Consider the following 16739-nt stretch of genomic DNA (forward strand, 5'->3'; position numbering starts at 1 on the left):
CTCAGCAGAGGGAGCAAGATACCTCTGTATCAAAACAACAAATGTTCCAAACACACTCCCTAGAGACAGTGCCGATGGCTCCTTTTCCCGGGAGCGCATCTTACACATCATGCTACAGCTATGCAGAAAAACTCCCTCCTCGAACACAGTGCCCATTAACAGGAGGAATTTCTCAGCCTTCCCTGCTAAATTGCCTCCCTCAACAGCAAAGGCTGAAGCCAGAAAAGCAAAAAAGTTGGGGTTCAGCTAGAAGAGCTTAATGCTAACGAGTGCAGCAGTGTATTCCAAACTCCCAACGATCACGGCTCTCAGCAGAACCTGGAGATCACATCCAGAACTCCTTAACTATTATTTCAGTCCAGCTGTATTTGTCACATGCTTTCAAGTTATAAACCCATCCTGAGCTACAGAATTGGCTGCTGTGGTTATCCTAACAGAGCAGTGTCCAGAAACAGCGTGGAAACGAGCACAGCCTAGTCCTCGGCCCAGCCCAGCAAGGGACTGACTTGCTGCTGGAAGGAGAAGGAGAGGAGAAGCAGAACAAACATGTTTCAGCACTGCACCCAGTCACTGTAATGCAGAACTTCAAATGGATGCCAGGCACTTAAATAAGTTATATGCAAGATACACTTTTTTTTATGTAAATACAGAAAACTGTATTTGCGGTACTTGCACCATCATAAACAGGAGTTTGATGGAATAGAGGTTAAAAAAAAGTCACTCACTGCCGCTACAATTTAAATACAGCTTTTAATTTTCCAACTGTTTTTATTATAATTAGTCCTCACAGTTTCCTGGGGCAAATATCATCATTTCGTAGATACTACAGCAAAAGGCTTCACTCTGAAACCACAAATTCAGGGCATAGTCAGAAAAGCAGCTGTGACACAAACAGCCTGCACTCTACACTCTGCCAGGACAACTCTTTGCGAGCTTGCCACAATGTACCTGCCAGGGGAACCAATGCAGCTGACAAAATCACAAGGCACCGCTCAATTATGGAAGTTGGCACGGTCACCAGGAAAAACATTCGTTAAACTATGCCCTGAATACGGAATTGCTACTAAAAAATTCAAGGGTTCTTCTATTTCAATTCCTACAGGCAGATCTCTGCAAGAAGAACTAGGAGACAGAGATCACATTTCTGAAGCCAAAATATATCGCAGGAACCTACACGATCACTTGGTAAACTAAATTTCGTTACCATGTTAAAATATGTCCTCAAAAGAAGAAAAGCACGTCAGAGTAGCAACCTTACCTCTTTGTCCTCCTTATGATTAAATACAAACAGTAGTTTCCTAGCAATTCTGAAGATAGAAAGAGCACTTCTTTTACTTGAGCCAGATTCATTTGCCCCAAAGAAATCCTCCGCTTCTCTCCTACCGAAGTGAGAAAAATGAGCGTTGGTAGTTAAAAATCAAGACACCTCTCCAGATAAGAGCAAAGCATGGAAGGTAGAATTTCACACACCTTATCTCCCTCTGCAGGCGGCACCGACAGAGAAATCTCCTGATCAAAGCCTGGATCTGGACAGCCGCACGCTCCCTCTCCTTCAGCTCCCTCCGCTCCTCCCGAGCCTGGCGCGCTTTGTCCAGGAACTGGGCTTTGGAGGACTGGCTCGCGCTGAACATCTTTCTAACCTACCAAAACATAAATTTAAGGAAACAAAGAATCTTTGCAGCAAACACCTGGGGAACTAAGGAAGACCAGAGTGGACAAAATGCACAGGCAAGGGTAATTCTTTACAGTACTTCTGAGCTGACGACCTGCATCCAACATTTTAACAGGGGAAGGAGAGTAACTAACGGCACAGAAAGAAGTGCGTGCAAAACACAGCCTAGGCAAAGTCAAAGTTACTGTCAATGGGACTGCAATAAGAAAACACAGTGATATCCAAATCATTCCCGCAAAGCCTGCAACCTAATACACGCAAGTAGATTTTAAGAGCAAAAAAACCAATCAGCGTGTTGTCATTGTGTTCCACTCCCTGTACTCCAACTCCCCTTTCCAGTCTTAGTTGTTTTCATTTTCTTGTTTAGACAAATGATTCTAGAGGCAAGGATATGAGGGAAAGGGCACAAGGGATGCCTGGAAGCTAATTTATTGCCACTCAAGAAGCCAAAATGCACAGAGACGATGAGAGCTTCATAAATACTTGACAACGAACTCACCTGAGGGCTTACTTCTTCAAAAGAAGTGTGTGATAGTCATTTATCACAAACATGATCTTCATCTACCAGTTGCAGGCAGCTCCTGCACAGATAAGCACGTTACCTGGGTGTGATTTGGGGACTTAGTCTTTACCTTTCCAGTCCTAAGTCCTTTTGACCAGGCTTACCTGTCACTATACCCTCAAGAAAATGTTAAGTCAGAAAAGCTTTGGGAGAGAAGAAGCATCACAACTGAGCAGTGGTGATCAGCACAGGCAGCTCCTCACACTTCAGAGGGGGGTAAGAAACAATTCCACGCGTGACAAAAGCGCAGGCCAGCCTCGAGCGTGCCAGGGCCCTGGGAACCAGCGAGACCTGAGCATCAGCGAGCGCTTCCCACTTTGCCAGAGCTGGGGCAGGACCCATGAGCCATGCCACATCCCCACAACTGGACTCCAATGCTTTGGCCCTTGCCCAAGCCATCAGCAAAGCAGCCAGCAGAGACGCCCCCTCAGCCCCAAACGCCCATCTCACAGATCCCCCCGGGCCTCAGGCGCCCGCCCCACGGCCCCTCCCTCGGGCCCAAAGCACCTGCCCCACGGCCCACCCCCACTCCAGGCCCCAGGCACCTGCCCCATGGACCCTCCTGGGCCCAAAGCGCCTGTCCCACAGCCCCCCCACCCCCGGGCCCAATGGGCCTGCCCCACAGACCCTCACCCTCGCCCCACCGCCGCCTACACCGCCGACAGAGACAGGGCCGGGCCGGGCCGAGCGGCCCCGGGGCAGGTCCCTCACCCCCGAGGCCGAGGCCCACAGCCCCGTTGCCCTGTAGCCCCCGCCTCGTACCCCCCCCTTGTCCGCGCTCCGGCCGGCAACCCGCACTACTGCCACCACCGTTCCGCTGCCCGCCCGCTCTCCCGCCCGCCGCCGGCTCCGCCCGGCTCGGCACGGAGAGGGTAGCCCGCTCCGGGTCTCCCTGCCACCGGGTGGGCCGGACCAGGCCGGGCAGGGCCTGTGAGGGGGAAGTACGGCACGGCCCGGGAGGCCGAGGGGGATACCGGAAGGGTTTGACGGCGCACCCGGGCCGCGGCGGAAGTGACGGCAGAGGGGGCGGAAGTTCCCCCCGCCCCGGCGCTCCCCGCTCGCTCTGTCCGTGGGGCTGCGCGGCACCGTTCATGGTGAGGGGGCCGTGGAGGGCTGGGGGGCGAGCGGGGCCGGGGGGGCGCTCTGGGTCGCGGAGGTGGGGGACTGGGGGTGGCTGGGGAGCGTGTGGGGCCGGTCAGCTGCTGTGGGAGTGCGCGGGTGGGGAGGCCTTCCCCGCTGGAGGGGGGGGGGTGCTGGTCTGAGGGCGTTGGGGTGAAGCGGAATTTGGGGTTCCGGCCCCAAGGCGGGGTGCACGGGAAGCGCGGGGTTTGGGGGGTTTCAGTCCCTAAGGGGCGGGGTGCTGGGAAGGGGGGGAGGTTGCGGGGTATGTGCGGGGTGCTGGGAAGGATGGGTGGAGGTTGCGGGGTGTGTGGGAGCGTTGGGAAAGGGACGGTGAGGTTGTGAGGGGTGTGGGGGCGTCCAGCCCCCCCGAGGTTGGGGCACTTAGAGAACAGGGAGCAGGTAGAGGAGTCTGGCTCCCAGGAGTTGAGTGCCCGCAGGCTGGTTTTCAGGTGTGTGGGGAGGGTCCGGTCCTCCCAAGCTAGAGGCTGGCGTGGTTTGGGGAGGGCAGGCCCGGGGTGCACCCCGCGTGGGTGGTAGGGTGCTGGCGTGGGTGATGCTGGAGGGCTGGGTCCCCCTCTGGGAGCCCCAGCATGGTTCCTGGGGGCTTCAGCTGCTGCAGGAGCCTGGACGTGGGGCTGAGGATGGTGCTTTTGCACTCCAGAGTCCTGGCAGGCTCCATGGCAGAATAAACAGTCCCCTCTGGCCATTTCTGCCCATCCCGCTGACTCGCCTTGTGAAACACAGTCTGAACATGTAGCTACGTTTCTGCACTACCGCTCACATTTGCTGTCTGATGGTTCTGCTCTTCGTGACAGCGGAGCAAAAATCATTCAGTCAGCCAGCGTGCTCTGGAAGTTGTAGGGCCTGGGTCTGTCTGAGGCGGCAGGGTGTTAATCATCCCATCCTGCCACGTTGTGAGGCAAAACAGTTAACTGCAGGGACACGTCTTGATTAAGGATTTATTGTTAGCAGCTCTCAGAGCATTTGCGGTGCTAAGCTAACGTGTTCCTGTTACAGCATGTGACCTCATTAGCTGCCCGGAGTCCACTTGGTCTGGGGACTGCGGGCAGAGGTAGTCGGGGATGTTGGACATTGGGTTCTGGTGTGCTGAGAAATGTGGGAGGGCAGGGAGGAGAGCGAGAAGCTTGTGTGGGCTCTCTGTAGAGCCGCGTATGCTTTAAGGGAAAAAAAGCTTCAAGAAAATCCATGGATAGTCTGCATTTTAAGACGGGAATCATCTGCTCAAGCTCTGTGTATTGGGAATTGCCCAATTACGTACCAGTTTATTCATGGTGTAAGAGCTTAAGCTTTAGAAGTTGTGAAAGAAATGAATGCAGTTTTGTGGGAAAGTGCTGGCTTTTGCAGTGTAAAATGCTGCTCAGCTTTCACAGTGTTCTTCCCTGGCTGACGTTGTTTGGCTGGTTTGTGGCACTGTCAGAAAGAAGACAGAGTTAAACATCTAAAACGTTTGAGAACTTTGCAGAGAGGAGCTGAGGCTGATAGTGCCCAGCACATCTATGCCTACTTTTGTGTAAAATAACCAACGGTAAGACCAAGTTGGGTGTCATGCAGTGGAACTGCAAGTCTAACCGATAGCTTCTTGCCTGCAGGAAGAGATGTCGGGAGAAAGTGTGGTGAGCTCAGCAGTGCCGGCGGCTGCGACTCGCACTACCTCCTTCAAAGGGACGAGTCCGAGTTCCAAGTATGTCAAGCTGAACATTGGCGGTGCCCTCTACTACACCACCATGCAGACCCTGACCAAGCAGGACACCATGCTGAAGGCCATGTTCAGTGGCCGAATGGAAGTCCTCACGGACAGCGAAGGTAAGGGGCTGCTCCCCGCGTCCCTCGCGCCGGTGTCCTTCCTCTTCAGTGAAAATAGGTCAGAAGGAGTTGGAGGAAAAATATTAGAGAGCAGAGAGGAACATCTGTTCGTAGCCCCAGATGTTTCTGCATTTTATTAGTGTTAAAACTTGTAGCTTATACAACTGAGAAAAGAAGTGGAACAAAAGACACAGATGGCTTGAATAGTTGTCTAAACGACAAAAAGACAGTAATGTGTCCTGAAGCTCCTGTCAGGCCCAGATAGCATGGACTATCTGTTTCTTTTGAAATACAAAGTCTAAAGCTCTTAAGCATATGGAAAATAGTGGGGATAGTGATTAAGAAACGGTGAGTCAGGACTTGCGTATTTACTTTGAAGCTCAGAAGGCAGTTCCCTCATCTTCTTTCCTTACCTCAAATACAAGTCTAAAATCTGCTCTGAAGATTGGGAGGGAGAAGTTGTGAGCTGGAAGCTGATTCTTTAATTGAAACTATTTTCTTGTGAGAGCATTGATTTTCAGCTTCACTAAAACAAAACCAGTTGCAAATGTTTTAGAAAATTTGCTATAGTATTACTGACTATAAAAGGAGAGAGCTAGCAAATGGGTCTCTCCACAGTAAAAGTGTCTGGAAAGAAGGAATGTGCAGAATGTCAAACTACAGTCTGCTAAAGGAGCAGCACTCAAATACTTCACTTTCTTACCAGATGTGTTGATTTTATCTTCTGCTTGATTCTTGAAAGCATTTCTGTTTAAATTAATAATATAGTTAAAAAGTGTCTGTGATAACTGCAGCTGGTAGCATAGTTTTATGAGCATTCTCACATTGTAGGAGTGCCACGGAGTTTAACTGGAAGCACAGCTTTCTATTTATGCACTGACGTTTTGCCCATAACTGTGTTTATAGACTTGAATACCTTGTCTTTAACAAGAGCTACTGCCCAAACCACAACAATCGCTGAGCCTAAAGGTTCAAAATACCTTTACTGTGACTAGTTAATTATTTGAAATTTTTGCTTGAACTTGCTGCAAGCATAGAAAACGTAGTATGTGATTAGATGAGTTGCTGCTTCGTTTTGAGTGCTTTAGAATAGTCTATATTTAGAGGTCATGTGGAACAAGTGATGGATTTAGTAAGGCTCTTGTGATCAGCTTTCTTGAGATAGGAGGAAGTGCAATTGGAGGAAAAAATCGTAAAAAATGCAACCTAATTGTCTGAATATTCCTGTTTTAGTTAGAAGTCCTTATATTGAAGCTGGGGGGCGGGGAAAGCTGCATTGTTCTGGGTGTTATACTGTGCCTTTTGCGAATTTCAGCTACTGTAAAGCAGTAACATTGGCGCTGTGGTTTGTGGGCTCCGGATCAAAGGGTCTCTAGGCTACCTCTCAGGGTCTCTGCAGGTTGCATAAAAAAGCCAGCCTGTGGATCAAATTGGAAAAAAAAACACCTGTCAAATGGGAATAGGCACCCTTACTGGGAAGACTGGAGGGGTGTTCTAGTGGCATTGTTGCGAACCAGTTCATTGAAGGACCCTCTCCCCTTGCTGCTAAACTTCAGGCAGTCCAAAAGCATCCTCCCATTCCTCACTAAGGCTGCTCTGTGTTTCACAAAATTTGATAATTCAAGGCTTCTTAAGTCCAGCAGTTTGGAAATGGATCGGAAATTCCAAATTAATTTTGGAAGCCCACCCTGGCGCGGTCTGAGCGCTTCCTCCGGGCATCCTGGGCAGGTACCGCAGGAGGGCTGGTACATCGCGTTCCCAAGGCTTGGAGTCAGTGTAAGTGCAGGTTCTTTTTGCTGGAGAGCAGCTGACAATATTGCTGTTAATATGAAGGTAACTGGAGTTTAATCTGCTAAAATGTCATGCTTGAGACATAAAATCACAAGTTTATTTTGCTGTGAATCCCACAGTGTCTGTGTGGGATTGTTCCATTTAGCCAGTTTGTGTTTTAATAGGAATTTGATACTTCCTGTGTGTTGTAACCGAGACACTCCCATCGCAGTAGTTCTTACTTTATCTCCCCTGGCCTGGCCTGATGCTGGAAACTGGGACAATAGTATTACAGCTGTTAAAGGAAACTCTTTTTATCTGAAATTGTTCAAAATACTGCTAATTGGTCACACCCAAAATCTGGCACAAAACAATGTGCTTCTTAGGAAAAGAAGCCAGACTTGCAGAGAAACTGGAAGGAGTAAAGTTTCTAAATAGTCTGTGGAATGCATCACACGGGATCCTCCTCTTTGTTTCGATGCATTCTTCTGACCCCAGCACCATCTCCCCAGCTCTTTCTCAAAGCTTAACAATTGCGACATGCTGCTAGTTGGGCGGGGGGAGAAAAGACCGGAGTTCTCTGGCGGTGGGTGGCAGATGATTATTTTCGGCTTAGAAATTGTTCATAAACTGTAGCAAATCGGCATATTTCAAAAATTTTGTTTTGGTGGCAATGAGCAGATAGAAGGATGTGAGTTTTCCAGGTGCATCCATCTGTTTCCAATTTTCTTTTCTGCAGTGTGATTTTTCTTCCCCCCCCCCCTCACTCCCCACTGCTGTTAACCAGTTGATCGAGATGTGTGTTTTTCGTTCGGCTGCTGGTAAGACTGTTGAGCATCAGGCAGTCTTCAGTGTCAGGCTACTATTTCATCTGTCAAGGCTCAGTCAGAAAATGTAGTCTGGATTAGTTTGAATGTTTGGATGCTGTCCCTGAGACTGCTTGTAAAACAAAAGATTAGTTTCCTGAAAGTCTAATGTGTGTACGTACAGTTCATGGATTATGTATTCCTACCTCAGTAAATGGATCACAGGACACTGCAATTAAAAAATGTCTTTGAAAGACTGTAGCTGAAACCCACTTCTTAGGCTCTGCACAGCCGTGACTGAGTGGCAGCAGGGTCGTTTTCCTGTGAGTCATCTCGTTTTGGCTGCACGCTTGGCTGTTTGGTTAAAACAGAAGGTTTTTTGAAAGCTGTTTTAGCAGTCGCTTGTGTTTTGCAATGCTGCTCGAAATATTTTCTCATCCCCCCCTCCACATGAAAATGAGCAATTATGCTTTGGTTCCGCCATCTGTAAACATAAAGTTGCAGCAGATTTTTACAGCCTACAGAGGGAATCGCAGCGGAGATGATAACAAAGAAGTTTGAGGATCATAATTCTGCTCTCGGCCTGCCCTTTATCTCCCTGCATGTTGGTGTACTCTAGTAAACTCTGTCAACAGCTGCATTTGTGGAATATGGATGTCTCTGTTTACCACCGTGTCTTGTGCTCCCTCTGCTCTTTAAAATGGGAGATCTTGCTGTACGTACCTCTGCATTGACAAATGGGCTGTTTTCTGCTCTGGTTGGTTAGGTATACTGTATTCATTAGCCTGGATCAGTCTTTTGTCCTTTGATTTCTCTGCCTCTAGTTCTCCTGCCGCCAGCTTTCTCGTTTGTTATTGCAGTCTGTAAAATTACAATTGCGAGCACACGTTGTGTTTTATGCAGACAGCAGGGTAACGAGGGAGATGGAAAGCCTGTAGTAAACTGCCGGAGAGTGTCTCAGTTTTCCACAGAACAGCATGAAAGGGCTGTGTTCGCTTTCCAAATTGAACCAAATGTTCAGACTTTACTAGTAATTCCATTCATGCAGAACATACAGGGTCTGCTTTAACCTACTTTCCTTATTTGTCCAAAATATGACTCTTTCCCCACAAGCGTTTCCTCGCTGCATTCCTGATCTGCAGCCCATAAGAGTGGCCATCTGTTCATTTATGGAAACTCGAGCCTCGACATTGCCTAACATTTCTCAGGGTCCGGCCTGATTCAGGCAACAGACTGGCAACAAGAGGTGAAGTGCAAAATCCTTTCGTTGCCAGCTAACTGGAAAGCATTTCGGTTGTAGCTCTGGTTTCTTTTCTGTGCACCGTTGTCAGTACATCGCAGTGCTGGTGAGCTCCAGGGCAGGGGCTGTACGTTACATTCTGCTTACGCATGCCGTCACGTCATGTCTTTCAGCAGTTTAAGAAGTTGTGCTAATAACCGCTTTGTTCTACCAAATTAATGCACTTTGGGAAAATAGGGGCTGAAACAGTGTTTGCCATGACACTGCTGAAGTCTGTGCTGCCCTTCTCTTGCTGACCTTTGTGCACATCGACTGGAGATCATCATGGTGGGTCCCTGTCTTGTGTTCAGGTGCAAGAACCTTTAAGCGGTCAAGTCTGGTTGGCTCTAGTAAGCTGTCTGTAAGAAACAGCCACGCGTATATGTAACAGGGCCCTAAGACAGAAGGCAAGAAAATAATACGTCACAGCTTTGGGAATAGAGGGAGAACAGAGCTGGTTAGTTGGAGAATGAGAAGTATCCATTCTTCTGTTTCAGGTAATCATTTGTCAATAACTGTGTAACTATGAGAAACAAGTGAGCTTCCTGCCTTACTCCCACACTCTCTGCACTTGAAATGCAGAAGGAGATGATAAATTCCGTCTGCTTTCTGCTGCTCTGCTTGCCAGCTCGAGCACGGAACTGGAGTTTGTCTCTCTTGGCAGGAACCTGCTTAGTACAGCAGTCCCAGGCCAGTGTCAAGGCCTTTTGCCACGTTTGCCTCTTCTCCTGTACCGTGGTCTTCCTCTGTCCCTAGGCTGGATCCTGATCGACCGCTGTGGAAAACATTTTGGAACAATACTGAACTACCTGCGTGACGGGGCAGTACCGCTCCCCGAGAGCCGCAGGGAGATCGAAGAGTTGTTGGCTGAAGCAAAATACTACCTGGTCCAGGGGCTGGTGGACGAGTGCCAAGCAGCCTTGCAGGTAGGTCGCAGGGCTACGGAGGAGTCGGGTTGCTCTGGCTGCAGTGAGGGGTCAAAAAGAGGAGGCTGCTCTGGGTGGGAAGCAGCATCTGGGCAGAACAGGATTTTCTACTGGCTTCCACTTGGTGTCTGTGTGAGGCTGGGATGAAATCAAAGCCACTGTTACTGTTTGAGTGAAGCCACGTTCCAGATCCTGCCATTTAAATAGGTACATAACATCAAGTCTCCTTATTTGCAGAGTGGTAGAGAGCAGAAATGAGTATCTCGGGTGGTCCCAGAGGAACACTGCCCAGTAGCTGGAGTGCCAGCCTGGTTCAGAGCATGGACCAGAAGCAGCCACTCCGTAAGGATAGATTGAACACCGAACTTGTACCTCTTCAGCACAGAATATGCAGGACCTTCCCAGTTAATATGAGTGTGCCCTAAGGCCTATTTACATTCAGCTGCTGTTTGATTCTTGTTTCAGCAGAACAAAGATGCGTATGAACCGTTCTGCAAGGTACCAGTCATCACATCTTCTAAAGAAGAGCAAAAACTTATAGCCACTTCTAACAAGGTAAGAGAGGCCAGGCTGTGCCGGGGCTTGGGAGGGGGCTGTCCCGCTGCCCCGGGCTTGCATGGGACCTTGACCAAGTGTTCTTTAGAAAATGATCTTTAGTTTTCAACAATGGGCTTACCCTAAAATACACGCACTTCAGCTGTTGAGCTGCAAAGCACTGAAAATTTACAGCAAACGAAACATTTCTTCTGAATTAAAAGTCAGATGTTGCTCAGGCTGGGCCTGGCCATGTATTTCTCCACACAAGGTATTAAAACAGAGGGCATAGGCAGTATCAGGCTAATCGAGTAGATCCTCAGGACTGTTAGATCTTCCATCTATTTGTCCACTGGTTATTAATGACAGACTCTTTCTTTAGCTAAAGTGAGTCGATGACTGCTCTTTCTGGAAGCCTGCTCGCTGTGGCAGGTAGAGGGGAGGATGGTGGTGATAATGATTAAACCTTGGCAAAAAGGCAGAGAGTGGGTGAGAATAGATTAGGATCTAGTCACAGAAGGGATCAGAAGGGACTGCAGCCCCATTGCCAACCCGTGTGTGACGGTTTTGCAGCCAGAACGGAATCCCACTGGGCTTGGGCCTGATGGTGTCATGTCGTATTGCAGCTCCTCTGCTGTGGGGTCTTGGGCTGAGCTGAGATTCCAGCTCTTGCTGCACTTCCTGTAACTGATCTGTGGTTTCTTTTTTACAGCCAGCAGTGAAGTTGCTATATAACAGAAGCAACAACAAATATTCCTACACCAGGTAAATAACTTCAGCTGGACTTCTTTGAGGTTTTTCGTAGACCAAAATCCATGATAAGCGTTTGCTTTTTCTTCACTCAGAACCAATGAGATTGGTGTTGGCATGCACCCAATTTTTTCCCAATTAATTTCAAACTTGAGTGAGAAGGGAGCCTGCTGTCATCAATGGAAGGCTAAGCAGGTGCTATTTCTGTGGCAGAGGAGTTCCTCTTACACTTGGGTGCAGCTGGCAGGGACTCCTGGCCAACTGCTGGCCTGCATTCCTCATGGGTTACAGCCATTAGTTGAATGCAGGAAGTGTTGCATGGTGCAGCGTTCTCAATAAATGGTAAAATCATCAGGTCTGGGACCTTATCCCCCTTTTCTTTTGTTTGTATATGTTTCATGTCATAATGCTATTTCCATCCAGCTGGCGCTGAGCTTGAGCTTAGGAGTGGTTTCATTTGGGTGATAGAATTTGGTACACAGCTGAAATGGCCTTGGACAGTATTATTCACAGTACTGTTGATGTTGTATTACTGCTTCTTCAGCAGCAGGTTTTCCTGCTTGTACTAGTCACATGAGTTGTCCACTGCAGTCCTGGATACCAGCTGTAAACACTACCTTGGTAGAGACACAGTAAGTCAAAAGAAGCTGGGTGTACGGGCCTGTAAATGCTCACTGCCTGAAACCCCCTTCTGTGCTGTGTGCTGTCTTAATTGCCCTGCCGTGACTGCTGCCTGCCTTCGTCTCTCACAGCAACTCTGATGACAACATGCTGAAGAACATCGAGCTATTCGATAAGCTGTCCTTGAGGTTTAATGGGAGAGTGCTCTTTATAAAAGATGTGATTGGAGACGAGATCTGCTGCTGGTCTTTTTACGGGCAGGGGCGGAAGATTGCCGAAGTTTGTTGCACTTCCATTGTTTATGCTACTGAGAAAAAACAGACAAAGGTACGAATAAACCCCTGAATGCTTCCAGCAGTGAGCCCAGCTGCTGTCAGACTGGCATCCTGACTTCTGTTCCATTTTGAACACTCCTTTCATTGTTTGGTATCTCCATAGAATAATCAATGCTATTCAAAGTGGGAGCAGCACAGTGGAGCTCATCCTCTGGGTTCGGTGGGACAGGGACTGCTTGGCTGTGGCACTTCACACAGGGCAGTTGTGACGTTCCATGATGCAAGTTCTTTAGCTTTAGACAAACTTGCTCACTGAACCAAACTTGGTTTATGTCCCCATGTAAAGACAGGTCCTGTTGAGCAATGGCAATGCCTTCCCCGTCCGTGCATTCTTACCTTTGCCTGGAGAAATCTGTGAGTCTGCCCCGCGGGCAGGCCAGCTCTGAAAAAAAAGTCCCTGGTTGCAGGGTCTCAAAAGCTGAAAGCAAATAATAGAACAGAAACCATTGTGCTAGAAGGATTTCTGTGGCTAGGGTGCAACTAAGAAATCTTAAAAAAGAAAGGTATCAGGAATTAAAAATGAGGTAAGATGGTGCCTGCAGTGACTGGCAATAGGTGAGCGTGACCTTGTTTCTCTTGGGGGGCAGGTGGAGTTCCCAGAAGCCCGCATTTACGAGGAGACACTGAACATTCTGCTGTACGAGTCCCAGGATGGCAGGGGACCCGACAACGCGCTCCTGGAAGCCACAGGAGGGGCAGCTGGCCGCTCCCATCACTTAGAAGAAGACGAGGAGCGAGAGCGCATTGAACGCGTGCGAAGAATTCATATTAAACGTCCGGATGACAGGGCCCACCTGCACCAGTGAGCTGGCCGAGAGCCGCAGACTGCGCAGCTCTGTCCGCAAGGTGCTGCCCTTTGTCTCACCGATTATCTGCAGCAGAGGACCAGGCGGTTTAACTTCTGTTCAGCAAAGTCTGTAAATTACGTTTTGTAACAAACTAGATTATTTGGGGTATTTAAATGCAGTAGTTCTAGGACAAGAATAAATAAGGTTACTGGGCATACGATAGATACTGTAAGGACTTATTGAGCAGCTGGAGAGATGCCCTGAATTTTTAGCACTCTTGTCTTTGCTATTTTGTGGCTAGAGAGGAAGAGGGCTGGCTTCCTTTGGCTTTGGTAATTGTCCTGCACTTTAAAAATGAAACAAAAATACAAACAAAAAAAAAAGTCAGTCAGCTGTACACCTTCCCTCCAGGCACTTGTTGACCCTGTCTCTTAGACCTTCAGGCGTGAGAGAAATGCAGTGATCTAAACGCACCAGAGCTCCCTTTCTCCCAGGCCTGTAAGCGATAGGGTGCCTTGGTGACTCCCAGAAGGACGAGTGACACACGTGCTGACTCGATTCGGGTAGTGCTGGGGAGCAGAGGGAGCCCTCTCGGAGCGGTGGGAGGGAGCCAGGGGAGCTGCTTGGGCTCGGCTGGCTGTGGCTCCCCGCAGCTCTCACGACCTGCTCCCTGAAGGTTTCAGCTGGAGCTTCTACAGCACTGAACTGTGGAGACCCACCCCTGCCATATCCCTGCAGTGCAAGGGTGGAAGATGTTAAAATTCCTCCAAAAGGAGGATCAGGAGCAAATTGTATGTGATTGCTTTTCCTTAGGGTGGTGTTGCTACCGGTTAGCGCTTAGAATTTGTGCCTGAGCCCGAGTCTCAGCTGGGGAGTTAATTTCCATCAGCTCGCGGGTCAGTAAGCTGCGAGCGGCGCTTTCTTCACTGCAGGTAAAGCAGTGGTCACCGCGGGTTCAAACACTCCACCCCAGCTGGGGGGAGGCCAGCAGTTGTAGTTCAGTTCTGTAACTGATACAGGAGCATTGTCTTGCTTTGAGCGAGGGCAACGCGAGTACCATGAAGAAGAGGAGTAGACAGGGGCCCAGGGGCAGTTATTCCTCGTTTGACTTTATCCTGAGCATATTCCAAGTCTTTTCAGAAATGGCAGCTGTGTGTGAAAGGGCAGAGCTAAAATGTTGTGCAGAGAAGATCGCTGTAGTCTAGTTTTCTAAGAGTACTTTTCTATTATAAATTAATATTTTATCTACCTCCTCGTCTCTTGTTGCCTGTTGTGGAGTCAAGTAATAATTATAGTGGAAGATCGTGTATTATTCAGTAGGACTGGATGCTAAAGGATAATGAGCAGAGCCACAGCTGTAATGGTTAACGTAACAAATCCTGAGAGGGAGAGAAACCTGATGTAGGAAGTCTTAAAACTCGCAATCAGGCTGGCACCTTGGCAGACACCAGAGTACTTTGGCCTATTCTAGAGTTTTTTGACCCTTCATCTGGAATATCTAGTGCTGGCCTTGATGGCCAGACGTCTCACACAGAGCAGCAGCAGCTCCACGTTCCTGTTCCTCAGTGAGGTGGGTATTTACTTCTGCCCAGCTTCCTGCTGCGAGGATTCCTCCTCCTGCCTCAGGGCTGTTAATGGCGTGTTAACATGTTAAAAACCAAAGGTGTTGTCAGCTCACCAGCTGCATTACTCCAGTGCTTCTATTTCAGAGCCGTTACATCCCAAACTATGTATAGCTTGTCTTAGAGGCGAAAATAAAGCATTAAGTGTTCGCTCAGTGGTACAATTTTGGATCATCGAGTAAAGCTAAAATGATTTCAAAGTTAGGCTGAGGTCATCTTTCTAGTAACCAAAGACTTTTCTAAGTTCCAGGCAGCTGGTGTCTGTAACTCGTACCTGTCTCCTCTACTCTTTGTCCTTCAGCTACTGGTTTATAAGTAAGAGCTCAAGAGTAAACAGCTGTGTCGGTTATACTGTACTCGGCAGCTTCAGCAATGTCCTAACAGTTACAGGCTTCTGTTTTAAGGTGTATTTACACGTGTTTGCAACACACTTAGGGTTTGTAGAAGTCCGTAGTGCAGATTGTCGTTGTGAAGGACGCAGTGCCCCTCCCTTCTTACCTTCCTTGTGCGATAAGCTGGGGAATGGGGAAGGAAAGTCCTCTGAATTGCTCTGTTTCTTCAGCACTGTGTACTTTGACACTTACTGGTGTGTTACTGGGCTGTTTGTGGGTTTCTGAGCACCTGTAACAGACCTGTCCTGGAAGGCGTCTCGCCTCTGTGCTATGTGAAGCTGTTCAGTCTGACTCCTGTGTCTCAGCAGTCCCGCTGTGCTCCCGCTGGCCGGCAGTGGGTGAAACGGAAACACCAGCCCATTCCCGTAGAATATGCCGATAGTCCTGCAGCAAACCCTGCTCGCTTCGTTAACGCTAGAGCGCTGGCTCTCTCCTGCGAGGCAGGAGGGACAGGCCGTCTTCATCCTCGCTGTGCTGAACTGCCTGCTGCGGCGCAGGGGGGACCCCAGCCACCCAGCGCTGGCCGCTCAGACGAAACCCGGTCAAGTCCTGTGGTGCAAGAGCAGGTTCAGCTCCAGGAGGTGACACGTGCTGACACCAGTGCTAAGCACCTGACAGATCACATCTATGTGATTAACTTCTCTGTAAATAGATTCTTAACTGGCTTCAGGATTTCCTCTTTCAGGTTTTGCAAACTAAGTTCTTAAAAAAAAACAAAAAAACACACAAAAAAACAGGGGATGATTATTTTTAATCTTTGTACAGCAGTTTATATAGTTATTGGTTTAGTCAGTCACTCCAGGAGAGTTTGAGTAAGTTTCAGTTTTGTTACTGCATTTATGGGCAGACTCTGCCTTAACACACTCCTGACTTAACCCTCTGCGTGCTGTGGTTGTGTAGTAAAGTTGTACTGCTGCCATGTTAGAACGTCCTTTACCTACTGGCCACTTGTCCTTGGTCTGTGGAGAGAGACTTTGTTAATGCCATTGTACAAATGCTCTCAGCTCTTGAGCCTTTTTACTGTAAATGGTTTTGCCTCTACAGCTTGCAGGTGAAGATGGGGTACGGGGCAGCCGTCCTGGGCACAAGCAGCTCTTTAGATTGTCTGGTACCGCCTCCTGTTAACGGGGACTGCAGACCTGTCTGCTTTGATCCTCTGCGCCCCGCAACAGACGCTAATAGTCACAGTACAGCAGAGCCAAGCTGACTGAAATCTTGCTCGTGGACGTGATTTTGTCCATCAGCATCATGCAGAAAAGCTGGTCTAAAAGCTGCACCTTGTAAGATGGTTAGGGCTGCACAGTGGAGGCAAAGGCGACCACCAGCCCCCGGCTTAAAGCTCCCTGACAGGGGCTTTACTCCCACCCACCTCTATCAGTGTAGCTGTAGGACCAAAGCAGCTGCTCCTGTATTTCCATAAGGCAGGTTTTAGATCCCAGCCCTTGTGGAAGGCTCCAGGCTCCAGTCTTACCTTAGAGCAAGGGGTAGGCAGAACCTTTCAGTCCTAGTGGAGTTGTTCCATTGGACAATAGCAGTGAATTCATCTGTTCTGTACAATCATTCCCTCCCACTTTATACTTATGCACAAAAAAGCTTAAGCTGGATTTCAGTGTATGGTTGATGTTTGCAATATGTACTTGGTTTTTTTTTTAAAATGTAACACAATAAATTAGAAGATATTTCATATTTACATGCGAGTCACTTTATTACTTGTTTGAAGCATGCTGTCCTCATGG

At 48.6% G+C, this 16739-nt stretch overlaps 2 protein-coding genes across 16 annotated transcripts in view; one reads left to right on the forward strand and one right to left on the reverse strand.

Annotated features, from left to right (window-relative positions):
- The window catches only part of UBE3B (ubiquitin protein ligase E3B), a 23953-nt gene extending 20751 nt beyond the window's left edge, over positions 1–3202 (reverse strand). For 10 of the 14 annotated variants that reach the window (XR_008469095.1, XR_008469096.1, XM_054219195.1 and 7 more), the window contains exons 1-5: positions 2868–2987; positions 2339–2508; positions 2172–2253; positions 1471–1640; positions 1259–1379 (exon numbers count right to left, since the gene is read on the reverse strand). Coding sequence is in view for 12 of the 14 variants with exons in the window: in XM_054219195.1 (XP_054075170.1) it covers positions 1259–1379; positions 1471–1631 (282 nt within the window). In the remaining 2 variants the exon portion in view is untranslated. The other 4 variants (XM_054219191.1, XM_054219189.1, XM_054219192.1 and 1 more) reach the window with 4 other exon arrangements.
- KCTD10 (potassium channel tetramerization domain containing 10) lies at positions 3194–16693 on the forward strand. Of its 2 annotated transcripts, none has more exons than XM_054219203.1 (7): positions 3194–3328; positions 4967–5180; positions 9792–9961; positions 10430–10516; positions 11208–11260; positions 11998–12193; positions 12789–16693. In XM_054219203.1, the coding sequence occupies exons 1-7, from the start codon at positions 3326–3328 to the stop codon at positions 13005–13007; spliced, it is 942 nt and encodes a 313-aa protein (XP_054075178.1). In that variant the 5' UTR covers positions 3194–3325; the 3' UTR covers positions 13008–16693. The 2 variants fall into 2 exon arrangements, with proteins under 2 accessions (XP_054075178.1, XP_054075177.1); XM_054219202.1 differs by having other exon boundaries at positions 3234–3328; positions 10427–10516.
- The last annotated feature ends 46 nt before the right edge of the window (positions 16694–16739 follow it).

This window comes from Rissa tridactyla, chromosome 13 (assembly GCF_028500815.1).
Source record: "Rissa tridactyla isolate bRisTri1 chromosome 13, bRisTri1.patW.cur.20221130, whole genome shotgun sequence".
Taxonomy (NCBI): domain Eukaryota; kingdom Metazoa; phylum Chordata; class Aves; order Charadriiformes; family Laridae; genus Rissa; species Rissa tridactyla.